Raw genomic sequence first — 21,921 nt, forward strand, 5'->3', positions numbered from 1 at the left:
TATCAAAGGCAGTTCAACATCTGAAGAAAAGATGTCTTCTTCACAGAGAGAAAAGTCAAATATAAGTTTTTGCACCAGCTTACTTTTAGGATTCCCTGGTGGCTCAGACGGTAAAGCGTCTGCCCACAATGCGGGAGACCGGGTTCGATACCCGGGTCGGAAAGATCCCCTGGAGAAGGAAATGGCAACCCACTCCCTCTCCAGTATTCTTGCCTAGAAAATCCCACGGATGGAGGAGGCTAGTGGGCTACAGTCCATGGGGTTGCAAAGAGTCGGACATGACTGAGCAACTTCATGGAAAGATAAACTTAATTAAATTTATTTTGAACTTAGTCCTAACCATGCACAGAACTCTTTTCTCAGGGTCTCCTTTGCACAAACCTTCTTACCACTTTCTGTACCCATTACTTTGTTCTCCCATCCTGAAAGAGCCACCTGTAAGTCAGACCTACTTCCTTTTCCCATCATAAAATCCAATTCCATTCCTCATAGCTTTTTTACTGAAAACATACATTCTGTTTTCCTTAAGCAACCAAGAACTGAGATTTATATTAGTATTCTGTAGATTGGTGAGCATAAATACCAGTGATAATTTCTAAAAAATATTTGCTTTCTTATAGAGAAAATCTCAAGATGGCACCAAACATTATTCATTAATAGTCCCAAATCTCTTTAGATTTTCTGTAAGAGAAAATTAATGTTTAGTAATAAATATTTCAAACTCTTATTTTATTTGAAAATGACCTAGCTATTCAACAGACTTCTCATCATTTAGTTTACCACAACCCTTAGAAATTCAAGTTACCTCAATCTGGAGAGACTGTTTTAGACAGACATCCTAATTCTTTTTTTTTTTTTTTCTAATTTTTTATTCCTTTATTTCTCATGTGTTCCCCATCCTGAACCCTCCTCCCTCCTCCCTCCCCATACCATCCCTCTGGGTCGTCCCAGTGCACCAGCCCCAAGCATCCAGCATCGTGCATTGAACCTGGACTGGCATCTCATTTCATACATGATATTTTACATGTTTCAATGCCATTCTCCCAAATCTTCCCACCCTCTCCCTCTCCCACAGAGTCCATAAGCCTGTTCTATACATCAGTGTCTCTTTTGCTGTCTCGTATACAGGGTTATCGTTACCATCTTTCTAAATTCCATATATATGCGTTAGTATACTGTATTGGTGTTTGTCCTTCTGGCTTACTTCACTCTGTATAATAGGCTCCAGTTTCATCCACCTCATTAGAACTGATTCAAATGTATTCTTTTTAATGGCTGAGTAATACTCCATTGTGTATATGTACCACAGCTTGCTTATCCATTCATCTGATGATGGACATCTAGGTTGCTTCCATGTCCTGGCTATTATAAACAGTGCTGCGATGAACATTGGGGTACACGTGTCTCTTTCCCTTCTGGTTTCCTCAGTGTGTATGCCCAGCAGTGGGATTGCTGGATCATAAGGCAGTTCTATTTCCAGTTTTTTAAGGAATCTCCACACTGTTCTCCATAGTGGCTGTACTAGTTTGCATTCCCACCAACAGTGTAAGAGGGTTCCCTTTTCTCCACACCCTCTCCAGCATTTATTATTTGTAGACTTTTGGATCGCAGCCATTCTGACTGGTGTGAAATGGTATCTCATAGTGGTTTTGATTTGCATTTCTCTGATAATGAGTGATGTTGAGCATCTTTTCATGTGTTTGTTAGCCATCTGTATGTCTTCTTTGGAGAAATGTCTATTTAGATCTTTGGCCCATTTTTTGATTGGGTCATTTATTTTTCTGGAGTTGAGCTGTAGGAGTTGCTTGTATATTTTTGAGATTAGTTGTTTGTCGGTTGCTTCATTTGCTATTGTTTTCTCCCATTCTGAAGGCTGTCTTTTCACCTTGCTAATAGTTTCCTTTGATGTGCCTAATTCTTTTTAATAGAACTTATCTATCTAAAAGTTCATATCTTACTTGCATTGGTTAGAAGTTTCTGTACTTGAGGTACTTTTTTGTTGACAGTCTTGTAAGAAATATAATATTTAACTTACATTAAACCTAGGCACAATGAAAATAGTCTGCCTAATGTTAATGATTCTTAGATATGTCTACATTAGATCAACAAACAAACATTAATACCAAGTATTTAATACTAAATATTCCCTAGTTCACATGAACCTGAAATACATTTAGGTTAATTTCTCTTGTGTTTAGAATTATTTGATTTAAAAGCACTTACTTTTCTTTAAGCCAGTTATATTACAGCTCATTTACAAACTGATCTCGGCAATATTGTCCAAAAACAAAGACACACTGAGACATACATAATTACAGACAAAGATCTCTTAGTTTTCTGTTTGAGATTTAAAATGTCTCTTTGCCCTCTCCCCACTTTTTTTTTAGCTTTGAATCTCTAATTTGCCCAAGAATAAGGTCTCAGGCAAACTGGGCTGTGTATTTCAAGGACATGGCAAGGGTTAACTTCAAGCTTTTCCCTAGGCAGGCCTTTTTAACAAGCTAACTATTTTTAATTGCATATGCAATAAAGAACTGGTTCTGCAGTTTCCAAGAAATAAAAAATTTCATTTTAATCAGTTTTCTCTGGAGTCTAATATGGCGATACTGTCTTTTTCTTTCTGTGGTCATGGTCTCATCAGTCAGTCAGTCAGTTAAGTCACTCAGCTGTGTCCGACTCTTTGTGACCCCATGGACTGTAGCACACCAGACTTCCCTGTTCATCACCAACTCCCGAAGCTTGCTCAAATTCATGTCCTTCAAGTCAGTGATGCCATCCAACCATCTCATCCTCTGTTGTCCCCTTCTCCTCCTGCCTTCAATCTTTCCCAGCATCAGGGTATTTTCCAATGAGTCAGTTCTTCGCATCAGGTGGCCAAAGTATTGGAATTTCAGCTTCAGCATCAGTTCTTCCAATGAATATTCAGGACCGATTTCCTTTAGGATTGACTTGTTAGATCTCCTTGCCGTCCAAGAGACTCTCAAGAGTCTTTTCCAACACCACAGTTCAAAAGCATCAATTCTTCATCACTCAGCTTTCTTTATAGTCCCAACTGTCACATCCATGCTAGACTACTGGAAAAACCATAGCTTTAACTAGATAGACTTTTGTTGGCAAAGTAGTGTCTCTGCTTTTTAATATGCTGTCTACGTTGGTCATAGCTTTTCTTCCAAGGAGCAAGCGTCTTTTAATTTCACGGCTACAGTTACCATCTGCAGTGACTTTGGAGCCCAAGAAAATAAAATCTGTCACTGTTTCCATTATTTCCTCATCTATTTGCCATGAAGTGATGAGACTGGATGCCATGATCTTTTTTTAATAAATGTTGAGTTTTAAGCCAGGTTTTTCACTCTCCTCTTTCACTTTCATCAAGAGGCTGTTTAGTTCCTCTTCACTTTCTTCCGTAAGGGTTGTGTCATTTGGGTATCTGAGGTTATTGATGTTTCTTTCTCCTGGCAATCTTGATTCCAGCTTGAGCTAAAATTTAAATTAGAGAGTGCTCAAACCAGCTCTGATAACAGGGGCAGATTGACTAGTAAGTGTTGTCCCAGAAAGGATTGTCCCTCTGGGGAAGTGCAGGTCTCAGTTTGATTAATGCCAGGCTATTGATTATAGGAGAAAGTCCTGGACATAAGTGAACTTCAGTCCATTTTCCTATCCTGTGACAATAAAGATCTAATGTTTTAGGCCATTTTTCTTGTCATTGGATCATAGCTATATGTTGACGAGTCATTTAAAATTTTTTCCAGTGACTTCCCAGGTGGGATGTGGAAATTTAAGAGGAAATGCTTCCCATATTAGCTCAAGCAGTTTGTACCAGATGTCTAGAGTGCTCAAACCAAACCAACAAAACCAAACCAAACCAGAACCTCACCAGCTGGGAGTCACACTCCAAATAAAACAAAATGCAAAGAGATACCCAGAAATCAGAAGTCAAGTGGCAATAATGCCCCAAAAAAGATGGCAAAGTGATACCCAGAAATCAAAAGCCAAATGGCATAAATGCAAAACATTACTTCCCAGTCCCACTAGACCTGCAACCTGGCAGAGTCAGTGCTAGCATCCTTTTTCAGTTCTGATATAGTTTCAAGCAATTTCTTGTTGGTTTTCTGCAAAGAAGTTACTCTATTGTTTCCTTTTTTAGAAGTTTCTAGATACCAATCAAAGCAAGCACAGCTGGCCTTTTCTAATTGTGCACACAAAAATAGCAATTTTGGAATATCAAAAGAGTCCCAACCTGGCCATTTTAGGTTGAGATCTCCTTTAGTTTAATTTCTCCAATGAACTAGGTACTTGCAAGTATGAGCTCCATACGCATTGTACATGCATCTTGCTGGAGTGTTAAAGGCTGACTTTCTGATACCCCTTTGTTTCTATTTTTGATATTCTGTTTCCCATTTTAAGTTGAATTTGCCTGGGATAAAAATCACTAGTGAAATTGTGTAGTGGGCCAGCGTGCTGCTTGTGAGCTTAACTCCTCTGGGAGTCATCTCAGAGTTGTTTCAGCCCATTTTACATGTTTCAGATTCTGCCGCTGGCAATCTAAACCACTGTGGCTGATCAAGTCACTGAATGGCCAGTTATGTGTGACCCCTGGACAAGCAAGTATTTTAATTAATGAGTAGGTTTCCCTATGGGACCACCACATGGTATGAGGACTAGGCCTCCACGACTCCTGTATATTTCTCAGTCACCTGAGAAAACCAAAAACTGGCCGGGAGAAGACATCCCTTTTCTTCAGAGTAAAGCTCTCATATATTCTCCTTTTATTCCAACAAAGTCTATAAAGGTAGTCGAATGAGGGAAATTGTCAGATCAGCTTCTTACTTAACCACTCAGCCAAGACCATTGAGTCCCGTACAATGGAGTGACCTCAGCATCTTTCATCTGATCTCCGGGTATTCCTCGATTTTTTTTTTTTTTTCAATTGACTGCCCCTCCGTCCCTCCCTAGTACCCCCATACCTTTCCACTGGGTGAGTAATTCCCCTGGCATCTTTCAGCCAGCCCGCACCCAATAGCTTTTGACTGGGTGGGAATTTCTCAGTATCTTTCAACCAAGTCCCACTCAGTGTCTAGACTGTGAATGGGTATACCCTGGATGAAAAGTTTCACTTGGGCCCTGCCCCAGTATCCTTCCAACTGGGAGAGGGGCAAGTAACCTGCTCCACCGTCAAATAAAACTCAGAATCTCAACCAATATGGGAGATTTGAGAACCAGGAGAGACTTACCCAAATTTGTCTACACTCACCAAAGAGGCGAATGGGCACAAGGGGCCACTGCTGGCACCAAATCTCCAGTTCACCATAGAGTTTAGGCAAAGGAAGGTAGTCCAATCTGGATCGCTTTGTCAATCACCATAACTGTCAACTAAAAAAGATGTACAATTTGACAGTTGCAAGGTAAGTTTTCTTTGGGACAAAATGAGGACTGCAGACTGGGAGGCAGCACCTCAGATAGCTCTGAGACACTGCTCCAAAGAAGCAGTGGGAGGAAGGTCAATATATAAGGTTTTGGTGAAGGCAGAGTTCAATACCATCAAGCACTCATTGTAATGATTTATATAATCTTTTCTGCTTTATTATCCCTTCAAGCAATTGTTATACATTTCATAAAAATGAGTTTAGGTAATGATTTAAAACAATCATTGGTGTCTTTTTTCTGTTCTGTTGTGTTAGTATTATCATTATGAAGCACAGATTTAATCTTACAAAGAAACTGATTTTTCTTAGTGATCTTAAGTTGATATTAAAGGATTTGTTTTTTGTTTTTCCATTAAATTCTATTGAGAAAATGGAGTTACTGTAGAGTTTTTCATGGTTGGATTCAAAAACCAAATTGTCTGGCATGTGTCATCGCACTCAGTTCCTTACTTGGTATCATAAAGAAAATGTATTTCTGACATTTTCTATCTTATTGACACAGTCATATATTCTTAATTGGACTATATTACATAAATGACATTTGGCCTTTGTGCCTGTATGAAAGATAAGGTATGAGGCACATCAGTCCCTATGTACATTTAGTCCTACTTAAGTTGCACAGCAAAATGCACTTTTTGACTAGCCCATACATAAAGTTTCTATAAATGCACTTGGAAAAATTTTGTCTACTTGCATAGAGTGAATGACTGCTGTGTGTGATAATCTCAGAAGCTTAAGGAATTTCTTTTTTCAGCAAGCAAATTTTCAATGTAAAATTTAGGTTTTACATTTATATTTGTACTGTCAGTTTTTGGCTTAAGATCTGTCATCATTGAAAGAATCATGGCTGATTAGTATGAAGATAGATTCATAAAACCTTAGAACTAGAAGAAGTCTTGTAGATGGAACTAATTCCACCCCTTCCATTTAATCATAAAAATGCTGAGGTCAGAGAGATTAAACTGACTTGGCCAAGTGGATACAAAGAGAAGTAATACCAGCCCTGTATAACCATCCTCTACTGTGTCACCCTGCGACTTTACATTAGACTTGTCACTTTTAAGTGCGTACATTTTTACTGATGTGCAAATTCTGAGTAGAAATCCCACTTCTCCTGTGTTTCAAAACAACAACTTGCAAGAAGGCAGTATCTTATGTGAGAAATGGGTATTCCAAACCCAATTTTATTTTTTTAATTAAAATTCATTTTTTTAATATTTTAATATTACCATGAAATTTATTATTTTTTTTTTTTACTTTACAATATTTTATTGGCTTTACCATACATTAGCATGAATCCACCACAGGTGTACATGTGTTCCCCATCCTGAACCCCCCTCCCACCTCCCTCCTCATATCATCCCTCTGGGTCATCCCAGTGTACCAGCCCCAAGCATCCTGTATCATGCATCAAACCTGTACTGGCGATTCGTTTCACATATGATATTATACATGTTTCAATGCCATTCTCCCAAATCATCCCACCCTCACCCTCTCCCACATAGTCCAAAAAACTGTTCTATACATCCGTGTTTCTTTTGCTTTCTAGCACACAGGGTTATTATCACCATCTTTCTGAATTCCATATATATGTGTTAGTATACTGTATTGGTGTTTTTCTTTCTGGCTTACTTCACTCTGTATAATAGGCTCCAGTTTCATCCACCTCATTAGAACTGATTCAAATGTATTCTTTTTAATGACTGAGTAATACTCCATTGTGCATATGTACCACAGCTTTCTTATCCAGTCATGTGCTGATGGACATCTAGGTTGCTTCCATGTCCTGGCTATTATAAACAGTGCTGCAATGAACATTGGGGTACACGTGTCTCTTTCAGTTCTGGTTTCCTCAGTGTGTATGCCCAGCAGTGGGATTGCTGGGTCCTATGGAAGTTCTATTTCCAGTTTTTTAAGGAATCTCCACATCGTTCTCCATAGTGGCTGTAGTTTGCATTCCCACCAACAGTGTGAGAGGGTTCCCTTTTCTCCACACCCTCTCCAGCATTTATTGCTTGTAGACTGTTGGATAGCAGCCGTTCTGACTGGTGTGAAATGGTACCTCATTGTGGTTTTGATTTGCATTTCTCTGATAATGAGTGATGTTGAGCATCTTTTCATGTGTTTGTTAGCCATCTGTATGTCTTCTTTGGAGAAATGTCTATTTAGTTCTTTGGCCCATTTTTTGATTGGGTCTTTTATTTTTCTGGAGTTGAGCTGCAGGTGTTGCTTCTATATTTTTGAGATTAGTTGTATGTCAGTTGCTTCATTTGCTATTATTTTCTCCCATTCTGAAGGCTGTCTTTTCACCTTGCTTATAGTTTCTTTTGTTGTGCAGAAGCTTTTAATTTTAATTAGGTCGCATTTGTTTATTTTTGCTTTTATTTCCAATATTCTGGGAGGGGGGTCATAGAGGATCCTGCTGTGATGTATATTGGAGAGTCTTTTGCCTATGTTCTTCTCTAGGGGTTTTATAGTTTCTGGTCTTACATTTAGATCTTTAATCCATTTTGAGTTTATTTTTGTGTATGGTGTTAGAAAGTGTTCTAGTTTCACTCTTTTACAAGTGGTTGACCGGTTTTCCCAGCACCACTTGTTAAAGAGATGGTCTTTTCTCCATTGTATATTCTTGCCTCCTTTGTCAAAGATAAGGTGTCCAAGGGTACATGGGTTTATCTCTGGGCTTTCTATTTTGTTCCATTGATCTATATTTCTGTCTTTCTGCCAGTAGCATATTGTCTTGACTGTGGCTTTGTAGTAGAGCCTGAAGTCAGGCAGGTTGATTCCTCCAGTTCCATTCTTCTTTCTCAAGATTGCTTTGGCTATTTGAGGTTTTTTGTATTTCCATACAAATTGTGAAATTGTTCTAGCTCTGTGAAAAATACTGTTGGTAGCTTGATAGGGATTGCATTGAATCTATAGATTGCTTTGGGTAGTATACTCATTTTCACTATATTGATTCTTCCCATCCCTGAACATGCAAACCCAATTTTAGAGTACCAAATTTGTGTTGTTATTGCTACTTTTGTGTTGAGTAACATCTGACTTATGAGTTTCAGATGCTCTTGTTTCAATAGTGCTAGTTGTGACTGGCACTTGATTCACTAGTTTTTCAGTTATTGCTCTTATGAATTAAATCAATTAAAGCTTATTTTGCGGCTTCTTTTTTTGATTAAAAGATAGTTGGTTTATAATGTGTTCATTTCTGGGGTTGGAGAAGGCAATGGCAACCCACTACCAGTACTCTTGCCTGGAAAATCCCATGGGCAGAGGAGCCTGATAGGCTGCAGTCCATGGGGTCGCTAAGAGTCAGACACGACTGAGCATCTTCACTTTCACTTTTCACTTACATGCATTGGAGATGGAAATGGCAACCCATTCCAATGTTCTTGCCTGGAGAATCCCAGGGTCGGGGGAGCCTCGTAGGCTGCTGTCTATGGAGTCGCACAGAGTCCGACACAACTGAAGCGACTTAGCAGCAGCAGCATTTCTGGGGTACAACAAATGATTTAGCTTTAGATGTTTGTATATACACACACACACATAAACACATATATACACATTTGCCAGAATTTTTTTTCCATTATAGGTTATTGCAAACTATTAAATATAGTTAACTGTGCTATACAGGAAGACCTTGTCATTTATCTGTCTTATAATTAGTAGTGTGTATCTGTTAATTCTAAGCTCCTAATTCATCCCTCCCCCACCTTTCCCCTTTGGTTTGTTTAAGTTTGTTTTCCATTTTTGTGAGTCTGTTTCTGTTTTGTAAATGAGTTTTTTTTTTGTCATTATTTAGATTCCTCTATTAAGTGATGTCATATGGTGTTTGTATTTATCTGACATACTTCACTTAGAATGATGATCTCCAAGAACATCCACGTTGTTGCAAATGGCATGGTTTCATTCTTTTTCGTGGCCAAGTAATATTCCATTTTGTATATATACCACAGCTTCTTTATCCATTCATCTGCTGATTACAATTTAGGTTGCTTCCATATCCTAGCTATTGTAAGTAGTGCTGTAGTGTACATTGTGATGCATGTATCTTTTTGAATTACTGTTTTCTCCGGGTACATGCCCAGACTTGGGATTCCTGGATCATATGGTAGCTCTGTATTAGTTTTTTAACAAACCTCCATACTGTTCTCCATAATGGCTATACCAATGTACATTCCCACCAGCACTGTAGAATTCTCTCCAGAATTTGCTGTTTGTAGAGTTTTTTGATGACAGCCATTCTGACCAGTGTGGGATGGTATCTCATTGTAGTTTTGAATTGCATTTCTCTCATAATTAGTGACATTGTGCATCTTTTCATGTACAGTTTGGCCATCTATATACCTTCTTTGGAGAAATGTCTGTTTATATATTCCATCCATTTTTGATTGGGTGTTTTGTTTGTTTCTTTTGTTATTTAGCTGCATGAGTTGTTTGTATATTTTGGAGGTTAATCCCTCGTCAGTTGCTTTATTTGGAAATATTTTCTCCCGTTCTGATGGTTGTCTGTTTGTCTTGTTTCTGGTTTCCTTTGCTGTGCAAAAGATTTTAAGTTTAATTAGGTCCCATTTGTCTGTTTTTGTGTTATGTTCATTACTCTGAAAGGTGAATCAAAAAAGATCTTCTGCAATTTATGTCAGAGAGTGCCTATGTTTTCCTTTAAGAGTTATATAGTACATATCATTACATTTAGGTCTTTAACCCATTTTGAGCTTGTTTTTATGTATAATGTTGGAGAATGTTCCTATTTCATTCTTTTACATGTAGCTATTCAGTTTTTCCAGCACTACTTATTAAAAAGACTGTCTTTTCTCCATTGTATATTCTTGTTTTCTTTGTCATGGATTCGTTGACCATAGGTGCATAAGTTTATCTCTGGGCTTTCTATGCTGTTCCATTGATCTATATTTCTGTTTTTGTGACAGTGCCATACTGTTTTGTTGACTGTAGCTTTGCAGTGTAGTCTGAAGTCAGGGAGCTGGATTCCTCCCACTTCATTTTTCTTTCTCAAGATTGCATTAGCTAGTCAGAGTCATTTGTGTTTCCTTAAAAAATTTAAATTTTTTTGTTGTAGACCTATGAAAAATGCCATTGGTAGTTTGATAGGGATTGCATTGAATCTGTAGATTACTTGTGGTGGTATAGTCATTTTCACAATATTAATTATCCAGTCCAGGACATAGTATATCTCTCCATCAGTTTGTGTCTTTTTTTTTTTTTTATTTCTTTCCTCAGGTTCTTATAGTTTTTGGAGTACAGTTCTTTTGTCTCCTTAGGTAGGTTTAATCCTAGATATTTTATTATTTTTGTTGCAGTGATTAATGGGATTGTTTCCTTAATTTCTCTTTCTGATCATTCATTGTTAGTGTATAGGAATGCAGGAGATTTCTGTGTATTAATTTCGTATCCTGCAACTTTACAAAATTTGTTGAGGAGCTCTCATAATTTTTTGGTAGCATCTTTAGGGTCTTCTATGTATAGTATTATGTCATGTGAAAATAGTGACACTTTTACTTCTTTTTATATTTGAATTCTTTTATTTCTTTTTCTTCTTTGTTTGCTATGGCTAGGACTTCCAAAAATACATTGAATAAATTGATGAGTGTTGACATCCTTGTCTTGTTCCTGATCTTAGAGGAAATGCTTTCATCTTTTCACCATTGAGTATAATGTTACCTGTAGGTTTGTCATGCTGATGCTGCTGCTAAGTTGCTTCAGTCGTGTCCAACTGTGTGTGACCCCATAGATGGCAGCCCACCAGGCTCCTCCGTCCCTGGGATTCTCCAGGCAAGAATACTGGAGTAGGTTGCCATTTCCTTCTCCAAGGTTTGTCATATATCATGCTTATTATGTTGAGGTAGGTTCCCTCTATGCCAACTTTATGGAGACTTTGTCATAAATGAGTATTGAATTTTGTCAGAAACTTTTTCTGCATCTATTGAGATGATCATATGATTTTTATTCTTCAATTTGTTGATGTGGTATATCACATAATTTTGCATATACTGAAGAATCCTTTCACCCCTGGGATAAAGCCCACTTCATCATGGTGTGTGATCTTTTTAATATGTTGTTGGATTTGATCTCCTAGTACTTTTTGAAAATTTTATGTCTGTGTTCATCAGTGATATTGGCCTGTAATTTTCTTTTTTTCTGATATCTTTGTCTGACTTTGTTATCAGAGTGATGGTGGCCTTGTAGAATGAGCTTGGGAGTTTTCCTTCCTCAGAAAATTTTTGGAAGAGTTTTGGAAGGATAGAAGTCAAGTTTTCTCTAAATATCTTATAGAAATCACCTGTGAAGCCATCTGGTCCTGAACTTTTGTTTGTTGGAAGTTTTTAAATCACAGTTTCAATTTCAGTACTTGTTGTTAGTCTGTTCTTATTTTCTGTTTCTTCTTGGTTCAGTCTTGGAAGATTGTACCTTTCTAAGAACTTGTCAGTTTTTTCTAGTTATCCATTTTATTGACAAAGTTGCTTGTAGTAGTCTCTTATGATCCTTTGTATTTCTGTGGTGTCTTTTGTAACTTCTCCATTTTTATTTCTAGTTTTATAGATTTCAGCCCTTTCCCTTTTTTCTTGAGGAGTCTGGCTAGAGGTTCATCATTTTTTAAAAAATATTTTCAAAGAACCAGCTTTTACTTTTCATTGATCTTTTCTATTATTTTCTTTGTCTCTGTTTCATTTATTTCTACTCTGATCATTATGATTTCTTTCCTTCTACTAATTTTGGATTTTTCTGGTTGCTTTAGGTTTAAGGTTAGGTTGTTTGAGGTTTTGTTTGTTTGTTTGTTTCCTGAGGTTGTATTGTATTGCTGTAAACTTTACTCTTAGAACTGCTTTTGCTGCATCCCATAGGTTTTGGATTATTGTGTTTTCATTGTCATTTGTCTCTAGGTATTTTTTATTTCCTCTTTGATTTCTTCAGTGATCCATTGGTTGTTTAGTCTCCACATGTATGTGTTTTTTACAGTTTATCTTTCCCTGTAATTTGTTTCTAATCTCAATATTGTGGTCAGAAAAGATTGCTGATACAGTCTCAGTTTTCTTAAATTACTGCAGCTTGATTTGTGACCTAATGTGTGATACATTCTGGAGAAGTTCTATGTGCACTTCAGAAGTGTACTCTGCTGCTTGTGTATGAAATGATGTAAGAATATTAATTAAGTCCATCTGATCTAATGTGTCATTTAAAGCCAGTGTTTCATTATTGGTTTTCTGTCTGGGTAATCTGTCCATTGGTGTAAATGGGTCATTAAAAAGTCATCCATTATCGAGTTACTGTCGATTTTCCCTTTTATGGTTATTAACATTTGGCTTATATATCAAGATGATCCTCAATTTCTCTAAGTAGTGACGTGAAGAATTTTTTCGTGTGCCTGTTGACCATTTGTATATCTTTGGAGAAATGTTTATTTAGGTCTGCCCATTTTTGATTGTTTTTTTTTTTTTTTTATTGAGCTGTTTGAGCTTTTCATATGTTTTGGAAATTAAGCCCTTATTGGTGACATCATTTCAAATATTTTCTCCCATTCCATAGGTTGTCTTTTCAATTTGCTTGTGATTTTCTTTGCTGTGAAAAATTTCATGTGTTATTAGGATATGTTGCAGTTTATTTAATTCTAATACAAAGGTAAATATATTGCCAAAAGAGGAATTTGTGACAGAGAACACATTTTGTCATCTTTTATGCCATTAAGCCTTTATTCCTATGCTGAGCTATGCTCAGTCATGTCCTACTCTTTTGTGACCCCATGGACTGTAGCTGGCCAGGCTCCTCTGTCCATGGGATTTTCCAGGCAAGAATACTAGAGTGGATTGTTGTTGCCTTCTCCAAAGGATCTTCCCGGCCCAGAGATCAAACCCAAGTCTCTTTTGTCTCCTGCAATGGCAGGTGGATTCTTTACCACTGAGCCATTTGGCCAATGAAAGTAAAAAGGAACTTAGTTTATAAAAGGTAGATTCAGGATTTAAACCAATTTTCAAGTCAATTATAATCTCACATGATGCCAGTGGGCAACATTTCCAATTCTATTGCATCTTCCAAACTCTTAAGTTATATTTGTTAATTGGTACTAATGAATATAATACTTTTAGGAAAACAGTTGGCCCACTGATCTAATTTGTGATCATTTTTAGCATTTATTCAGCAAGTTAGTTTGATGGAAAGGAATTAGAATTGGTCACAGAATAGGAAGGAGCATTTTACATAGAGATTCAAATTTTAATAGAAATATGACATGTTCTGGGTATGGTTTTGTGATTACTTTAACCCCTTAAGGTCTTGAAGCCTTTTTGCTCATGTACCCCTCAAACACTTAGAAGTTGGCTTATATAATTTTTCATAAGATTCAAATAATTACCAAGAATGTAGTTTCCAGCAGTACAAATGTTGATGTGGCATAATAAAACAGTAACATCACCCCTTTAAATATATACAATGGAATTTAAGTATCAGAAATATTTGATTGCCACTATCACTCATTTCAAATAATTAATGGAAATAGATTTTTTAAAATTTTCTTAAGGCAGTAAGCTCAGTATTAAAAAAAAACTGTCTTCTGGGTTCAGTAATTCAAATTATTATTTGTATAAAATTAATCAAGCTATCATAAATACATTACAGTTTTGATAAATGATTAAACACAAATTAAATTCCTTGAAATTCATTGCTTAGTAAAGTGGAAGTAGAGGAAGTTGAGTATCTAGACAATGACTTGCTTGGAGTTATTTTTTTTGTTGTTCAGTCACTCAGTTGTGTACAGCTCTTTACAACCCCATGGACTGCAGCACACCAGGCTTACCTGTCCCTCACCATCTCCTGGAGTTTACTCAAACTCATGTCCATTGAGTCGGTGATGCCATCCAGCCATCTCATCCTCTGTCATCCCCTTCTCTTCCTGTCTTCAGTCTTTCCCAGCATCAGGGTCTTTTCCAGTGAGTCAGCTCTTTGTATCAGGTAGCCAAAGTATTGGAGCTTCAGCATCAGTCCTTCCAATGAATGTTAAGGGTTGACTTTAGGATTGTCTAGTTTGATCTCCTTGCAGTTCAAGGGACTCTCAAGAGTCTTCTCCAGCACCACAGGAGTTATTTTACCTTGTGAAAAGTCCTCTTGTATCTTTATACACATACCCGAAGTGACTTGCAGCACCTTGTACAAGAGATTATTACAATTACTCAGCATCATTTAGTGACTAAGAGTGGGCATTCCAGAGGCAGACCATGTGGACTTGAATTTCAGCTCTGAGCCTCAGCTCTTCCTTTTACTAATTGCATGACTTTGAGAGATCTGCTTAACTCCACTGTTAACTCTTACCTGTAAAATGAAAATAGTGATTGACTGTTGCATGGGTAAAATGAAATAATACATCAGACATGCTTAGGGTAGTGTCTGACATATGAAAGTTTGCTGTACAGTAAATTCTAGATAATCTTTTCAATTATTTTGAGAATTTCATATAAGTATCTTAAAGTGTCTGTGAGCATTTCTCAGGCAGATTTAAATAATTTAAGGATTATCCACTAATAATTTCCTTACTTCTACCCTGGTCGGTCAAATAATTTTCCATATTTTGTACAAGAAGCTAGTAAAGTTTTCCTATGCATGTGTATGCATACATATATTTGTATGCACACATATGTCTTCTTAAGACTGAATACTTAGTGTCCACTCATGGCAGGGAAGCAAATGTCTACTCATGGCGGGGAAGCAAATTGTCTTTACCCACAAATATTTGTTAAACACCCATTGAAATTCAGTGAAAGTTATATTTAACAAAGAAGAGGAAAACTGACTCTAAAACTTGCTCTCACTAAAGACTTATGAGATGTATGAAGATTAATAAGCCAATTTTGAAACAAAAACACAACCTCTCTGATTTGAAATGAAACAGTAAATTCAAAGTGACCTAAACAAGAAAGTAATATAGATAACAGGAAGAGCAGATAACAAGAAGCAGGAAGGAAAAACAGTTGTTCATACCTTAAAATTGTAAATCAATTATTTAATAATAATGTAGAATCTAAGCAGAATCAAGGTATATACATTAGCATTAAAGTTATGGGTGTCTTTAATTTTTTCTTCTAAAAATTGTAATAAAACTTGTTAAGCACAAAATGCTAATCTGACATTATTACTAGAAAATTTTGCTATCATTGCATGAACTGAACTCTCTTACATTGTTAGGAAACATAAGGATATATTTACTTGGTGTATTTCTTTTATATATCCTGATTTATAGAACTAGTAGTTTACTATTAAGATATTTTTTTAAATATACTTTATTTCCTCTAGTACACATTAATTGAATAGGAAAGAACTGGAAAATTAATAACTTTGATGTGAATGTTAGTATTTTGAAGACTGAGATGAGAGACAGGACAATTTCTGTCGAGTGTTACATCAGAGATTTCTACCTTTATAGTTATATACTCTATTTAACTCAGAATTTATCTAGGGACTTTAAACTTCCCACCAAAGTTATATAACAGTTGAAAATTTTTATTTCATTAGGAAATAAAATATTTCATTATTTTCATTAGGAATAATTTTGTTGTGAAGGTTGTTTACCTTTTGAAGTAATTAGTACCATATATCCTTCAATATCCCAGAACCAATGGGAATCGTTATTACATTCATATAAAAACATTGCTTAAATAGAATGGGTATTTTATTGGCCATACATAAGACAGAAACTTCTTTAGAATATCACTTTAGTTGGTAAACCTGGAAAAAATACTACAAAATTTTATTTTAGTTCACATGGTTATTAAAAGCCCTTCTATGCTTAGATATATTTAAAGAGAATTCTATTCTGATGTTACATTTCTGTTGTAAACTTTGAACTATCTTCCTGAGGTTTAAAAAAGTCTACTAGCCTAAAATAAACTTTTAGAAAAGAAGCACATGTACTTCTCTATTGGGGTTTTAGGAGCAGGAATGTCTCAGTTCTTATACTTTTCTCTAATATGTATTTTTTTCTTCCATAATTCTTTTCTGCCCTAAGCCCTTTACAGAACCACAAGAATTACTCCCATTTAGGGATCCCCTTAGTTCTTCCTTTCAGTACATAGACCCTTTTGTCCTTCCTTTACCCTATGTATTAATATGTAGGCCTTTAGGAATTCTAAGTGCCTTAGACTGCAGTATTTCACTTCTGTGATGGGCCTTTTTGTACATGATATTCTAACCCAGACATTCTTTGAAGTCCAGCCCTCATGAATCTGTAAATGCAAAACAAAATGATTTGGAAATCCTGAAAATATTACAGACTGTTTTGACTTGTGCCATATTATAGACCTTTAAGTATATGTATGATTTAAACTAAGCTAACAGTATTCCCCAAAAGCTTTCTTAGAGAACCCTATAATGAATAGATGATTTGTTTTTAACTTATCAGTAAAGTTTGCATAAATGGTCTTTTCAGTCTGAAGAATATGAAGTGTGTTCTTAAAAGTAAATAGATAGTCCACTTTTAGTCTTTTTTTTTATACACTATTTTGCTTGGCAATCCTTTATCCACCTTTGTTGGGAATGTTTTAAGAATAGCTTAAGCTCTTTCTATGAACACAGGTTTCCTAAGCTTTTTCACTGTGCTGATTTGACAAAACCATCCACTGGTACTTCATGAGTCTCAATATGCTCCCTCTTAGTTAACGTGTATTTTCGCTATACAGTTAACACACATAGCCTATTGCTTTGGTTTTCACATGCCCCCATCACTAGATCATAAACTTCTTAAAGGCAGGGGCCATGACTTACTTGATTCTCTTCCCCCATGGCACCAGCTTAGTGGCTTGAATATTAGTACACAGTGAAATTTGTGATATGCAGGAAACTCAAAATATTTTTTTTTTTAACAGATTTGGTTCATTTGACTTGTACATCTTCTAAAACAGCAAGAGAAGATTTAGAACCAGTTGTGCAGAAATTGTTTACTCCATATACCGAAACGGAGATAGGTAAGAACCATAATCAGTGATTCATGATGTAAAGGTAATATGACCACTTTACTCTTCTTAGAGATGTCTTAAAGGTTTCTGTAGCCTGAACTGAAATCTGTTATATTCAGCACCAGTACTTGAATGTTTTCCTAGGATGATTAACCACATTCTCTTCCTAAAAATAGGATAGTTTCTGTAAGGATAAAGGAAAATATACATCTCACACACAGTGTATATTTTAAGTGCAAAACTATACATTTATATGTGTACATACTTGCATAGAAAAAAACTGTCAGGATATCTGTCAATCTTGGTGAAATTATAGGTAATATATTTTTTTTAATTTTCTTTATTTTATAGATGTTGTACAACAAGCATATATTCCTTTATCAGAAAAAGTTTTCTTCATTTATTAAGGAAAAAAAAAACTTGGTTCGACTGACTGAGAGATTAAACTATTAATTGGCAAATGCAGGAATCCTTCCTGACCAATAATTGTCTTTTAATGCATAGTATGTTAGTGATGTGATATTTAGCTTTCAAGATATATATATCACTTTGCTACTTACTCATGGTGGAAAAATGCTTTCCAGCCATAAATTTTGTAACTTTTCTCCCCACATCATAGGGTAATTCTTATAGATATGAATGGAGCAAATTGTAGTGAATCTTATGTATAATTGATCAAAACGTAGCCTAATCGATCTTATTCATTTATATGAAGTGATGGTGATTTTCATTATAGGATTATCATGTCCAATTGAATTCTGGCCAGTTTCCTCATTGATTCATATGTCTTCATTTTCTTTGAATGCTATGTTCAGGCAACAATTTATTTCCTCCCTACTTCCTGTGTTTCCTTTTAGTTCATCTCCTGTGTGTCTTGCTTGTTTTCTTTGCAGAGACAGTGCATAAAGGGGCATTTACATAGGAAAACAAACTGATCCTTTCTGAGGAGCTGTATCTGTATAATTAATTTCATTTTGAGCTGCCTGAATCAAATCCTGCAACCTGAAAATTTATTTCACTTTAGTTTAGAATTTAATTTGTTCCATATTTACTTTCTTTAATTAAAAAATCTCATATAATTATTAGTATTATTGTTAAAAATTTGATTGCAGAGTTATGGTACACAACAATATTCTTAACTGTAATATGAAATCAGTTTTATCTTTGGCTTTAATTACCTTGCTTATAAAAACTCTGAATTCCTTCTTTTTTCTGAAGTTTTTCATAATTTTTTTGTAATTTCATTGTGTGGTGGTCTCAAATAATACACTAAATTTGAGTCTTGTCTCATTGCTCTTCACTTTTTAAATGCATATAATTTTCTTTTTTAAAAGTCAAATTTATATGTTCATTCCTTAGCATCTTCTAGCCATTTTAGATTTTTAAGCATTAATCTTAATGGTTAATATGATCCCATTTTGAAATGATGTATGGTTCAGAACATGAGTGAAATTCTTCAGTAAGAACTATGTGCTCAGAGGGGTCATCAGGTGCACTGAGGCACTGAAAAGCTAGTTTTCACTGATACATAGGCCTTTTTATCATCAGGATGAGATAGTGGTCATATTTTAATTAAAATGTCAGAACAAATACTGTTGGAGTTATTGAAAATGAATCACCAGATAAAGTGAGCACTGGGCCATGGCAGGTCAAAGAGGCAAAGTCACCTGGAGAAGAGAACTCAATTCATTTTCCTGCCTAAATGAGGAAGAAGGAACTTTATGAACAATATGAACTTTTAATACATTAAAGCACATTCTTCTCTATAGCAAAAGCCCCTGTTTTCATGGACTGGTGGCTTGTACTGTTAATGTTTTAATTATCTTTATATTTCACAATGATATGAAACCTTATGCTTTAGAGCTTTATAAATATTTTGTCTTAAAGTGCATGCCAGAAGAATAACATTATTTAAGCTTATTTTCTTTTTATTCGAGTTCTATGTTCTGTGTAGTGCTTGTGTTTCATGAGCTTCCGTGAAAGTCAGCCTAGTCACTTTAATGAAGTTTATTTATTGTAAAATGTAATGTTCTCTTCTCAAACACAGTACTACTTTTCCTATGTATCTGAGAAATTCAGTGTCCTTGCCTTCTGTTCTCTCTCCTTCCTGGTTCATGCTTAAGGTATCAACTAGAGCTCTTATCATATGCTATGCCTTAAAGAAGCATTTGTACTGATACTTCCAAGAGCCCTACTTCCCAGGCCCTTTTAAGAACATCAGAGATCTCTAAATTCTTCCCTGCTTCACAGTGCAAGGACATTTCAGATGTTTTATGCTTAATAAACCTGATTCTATGGGTGAGAAAATGAGGTGATTGCTCACCATTCATAGGTGCAATAATTCTTCAATAATCCATGCATGTGTGCATGCTCAGTCACGCAGTCATGTCTAACTCTTTGCGACCAAATGGACTATAGCCCGCCTGGCTTCTCTGTCCATGGAATCTTCCAGGAAAGAATACTGGAGTGGGTTGGCATTTCCTTCTCCAGAGTATCTTCCCAACCCAGGCATCAAACCCATATCTTCTGCATCTCCTGCATTGGTAGGCAGATTCTTTACCACTAGTACCACCTGGAAAGTCCCTAGATTCCATAATATCCTTCTAAACACTGGTAGAATTTTCCTAAGTATTACTTATTTTACTCAGGAAATTAAGATTTTTCCATACAAACTGAAGCAGAAATTTCATTAGTACAGTATCTTCAAATGTGTGCCATGTAGTATCATGACTTGTACCATCTTCTTTCTCTTTTTCCCTCCATTGGGCACAACATGTGGAGTGTTACCTCATTCCATCTCGTCAGTTCCTATCTCAAAAAGCAGCACTGCCTAAAAACAGGAATTCCCTTTATAGATGTCATTTTGAAAAAGGTGGCAGATGAGGGTATTCAGAATTGCTGGACTGAGAAGTCAAATGCCTTATCTTAATTCCCTTTTGTATTTACTGTGTTCAGTCTAGGTGGTATCTATAGTAGTTTCCTACTCTCTTGGTCTCGTGTTAGCTATGTTGCTAAAGTAGTTCACTCTCTGCCTAAACATGACAAGCAACTGTAGACTATTTGTTGCTTTTATTTGGTGTGCCACTGTTGATTTTCTTTGGGCTACTTTGTTCTGTACTTGCCTCAGTTTAATTTGTGCAAGATTTTATTCTAAATTACCTATTCCTTGTTTAGTCTTTGCACAGTCTAATTGAAATGAGCTTTTACAGAAAACCAATTCTATTTCTGGCCAAGTGATGTATTCCTATCCAAACCTTGGCAGCTTTAATATTTTTTGACAATTGTGCACTGCACAATTGCATGTTATTTTTCCAGCTCTCTGCCTTCAAGCTGGCCTCAAAGAAAGATGAAGCAATTATGTTTCTTTCAGGCTTTTAAGGTCAAAGCACGATAACTCCCTTGTATCTAGACCATTTATCTTCAGCCTATGTTAACTTTTCATCTTCATGGTTTCCTTTCAAAGCTTCAACCTCTATGAAGTTTCTTTCCTAAATTGATTGGATTATTTATTTTCCCTAACTTGTATTGAGTGAAGGCCCTCCTCTGAGCTGGAACTTTCATAAAATATAAGATAAGCTCTCTTAGTATATGCTTAGAAATGGAATGAGCAATATTAAGGGACTTCCAGACCTTAGCCCACTTTTCTGCAATGCTCCTAGAGTCTGGTTTCACAAGTGATAGGCACTATGTTTAATTATCTTCCTGTAACATTTAACGAAACTAAACTCACTAATAAACTTACTAAGAGCCATATGGTTTTTGCTGTGAAATATGAGTATCTTATGTTCCTTAATTTTGTTAGTAAGTAGTCTTTGCCATCTATTGTGTGCTTACACAAAGCTGGTGATACCTTAGACTCATAGATCTTGGCATTAGAAAGGGACGTCTTAGAGAATCACTTCATCCAGAGTTTCTGTGTCCTATCACATTAATAATTATGGATTATTCAGGATGAACAAGGAAAAGAACATATTTGGTATTCTTATAGTGGAGATATTTTGAGTTAAGTATAATAAATGGCTGTTTGTCCTGAATTGAGGGATGGGACATTCTTTTTAACTGAATACTACAGTTAGCTAACTTTTCTACACTGATTATAAATTAACAAATAAGATTTAATTAACTAGATAATTATACCTTTAGAATTTTCTTTATGATTCCCATAGTTCCTCATGGTCTTGGGTAATTGTCATGTACATCCATTAATACCATTATACAAAATTTGAGTTTTTCTTCAAATTCAGGCTAAGAAAATACTGTAGTCAATAAATATATTAACAGTAATGTTTTCTGTTTTCAACCAAAGAAAATGTAATTATAACATTTCCAAAGAGGAGGGGCATAAAAATAATTATTAAGATAGCAAGGAATGTTGCTGTTCTGTTACCAAGTCATATGACTTTTCGCAACCGCATAGACTGCAGCACACCAGGCTTCCCTATCCCTTACCATCTCCTGGAGTATGCCCAAGTTCATGTCCATTGAGTCAGTGATGCCATCCAGCCATCTAATCTTCTGTCCCCTCTTCTCCTTCTGCCCTCAGTCTT

At 35.9% G+C, this 21,921-nt stretch overlaps 1 protein-coding gene across 3 annotated transcripts in view; it reads left to right on the forward strand.

Annotated features, from left to right (window-relative positions):
* The window catches only part of CHM (CHM Rab escort protein), a 249,696-nt gene that overhangs the window by 210,039 nt on the left and 17,736 nt on the right, over positions 1-21,921 (forward strand). For all 3 annotated transcript variants that reach the window (XM_061409549.1, XM_061409551.1, XM_061409550.1), the window contains one exon: positions 17,285-17,383. In XM_061409549.1, the coding sequence (XP_061265533.1) occupies positions 17,285-17,383 (99 nt within the window). The remainder of the gene's footprint in view (positions 1-17,284; positions 17,384-21,921) is intronic.

This window comes from Bos javanicus, chromosome X, assembly GCF_032452875.1.
Source record: "Bos javanicus breed banteng chromosome X, ARS-OSU_banteng_1.0, whole genome shotgun sequence".
In the NCBI taxonomy this organism is placed as follows: domain Eukaryota; kingdom Metazoa; phylum Chordata; class Mammalia; order Artiodactyla; family Bovidae; genus Bos; species Bos javanicus.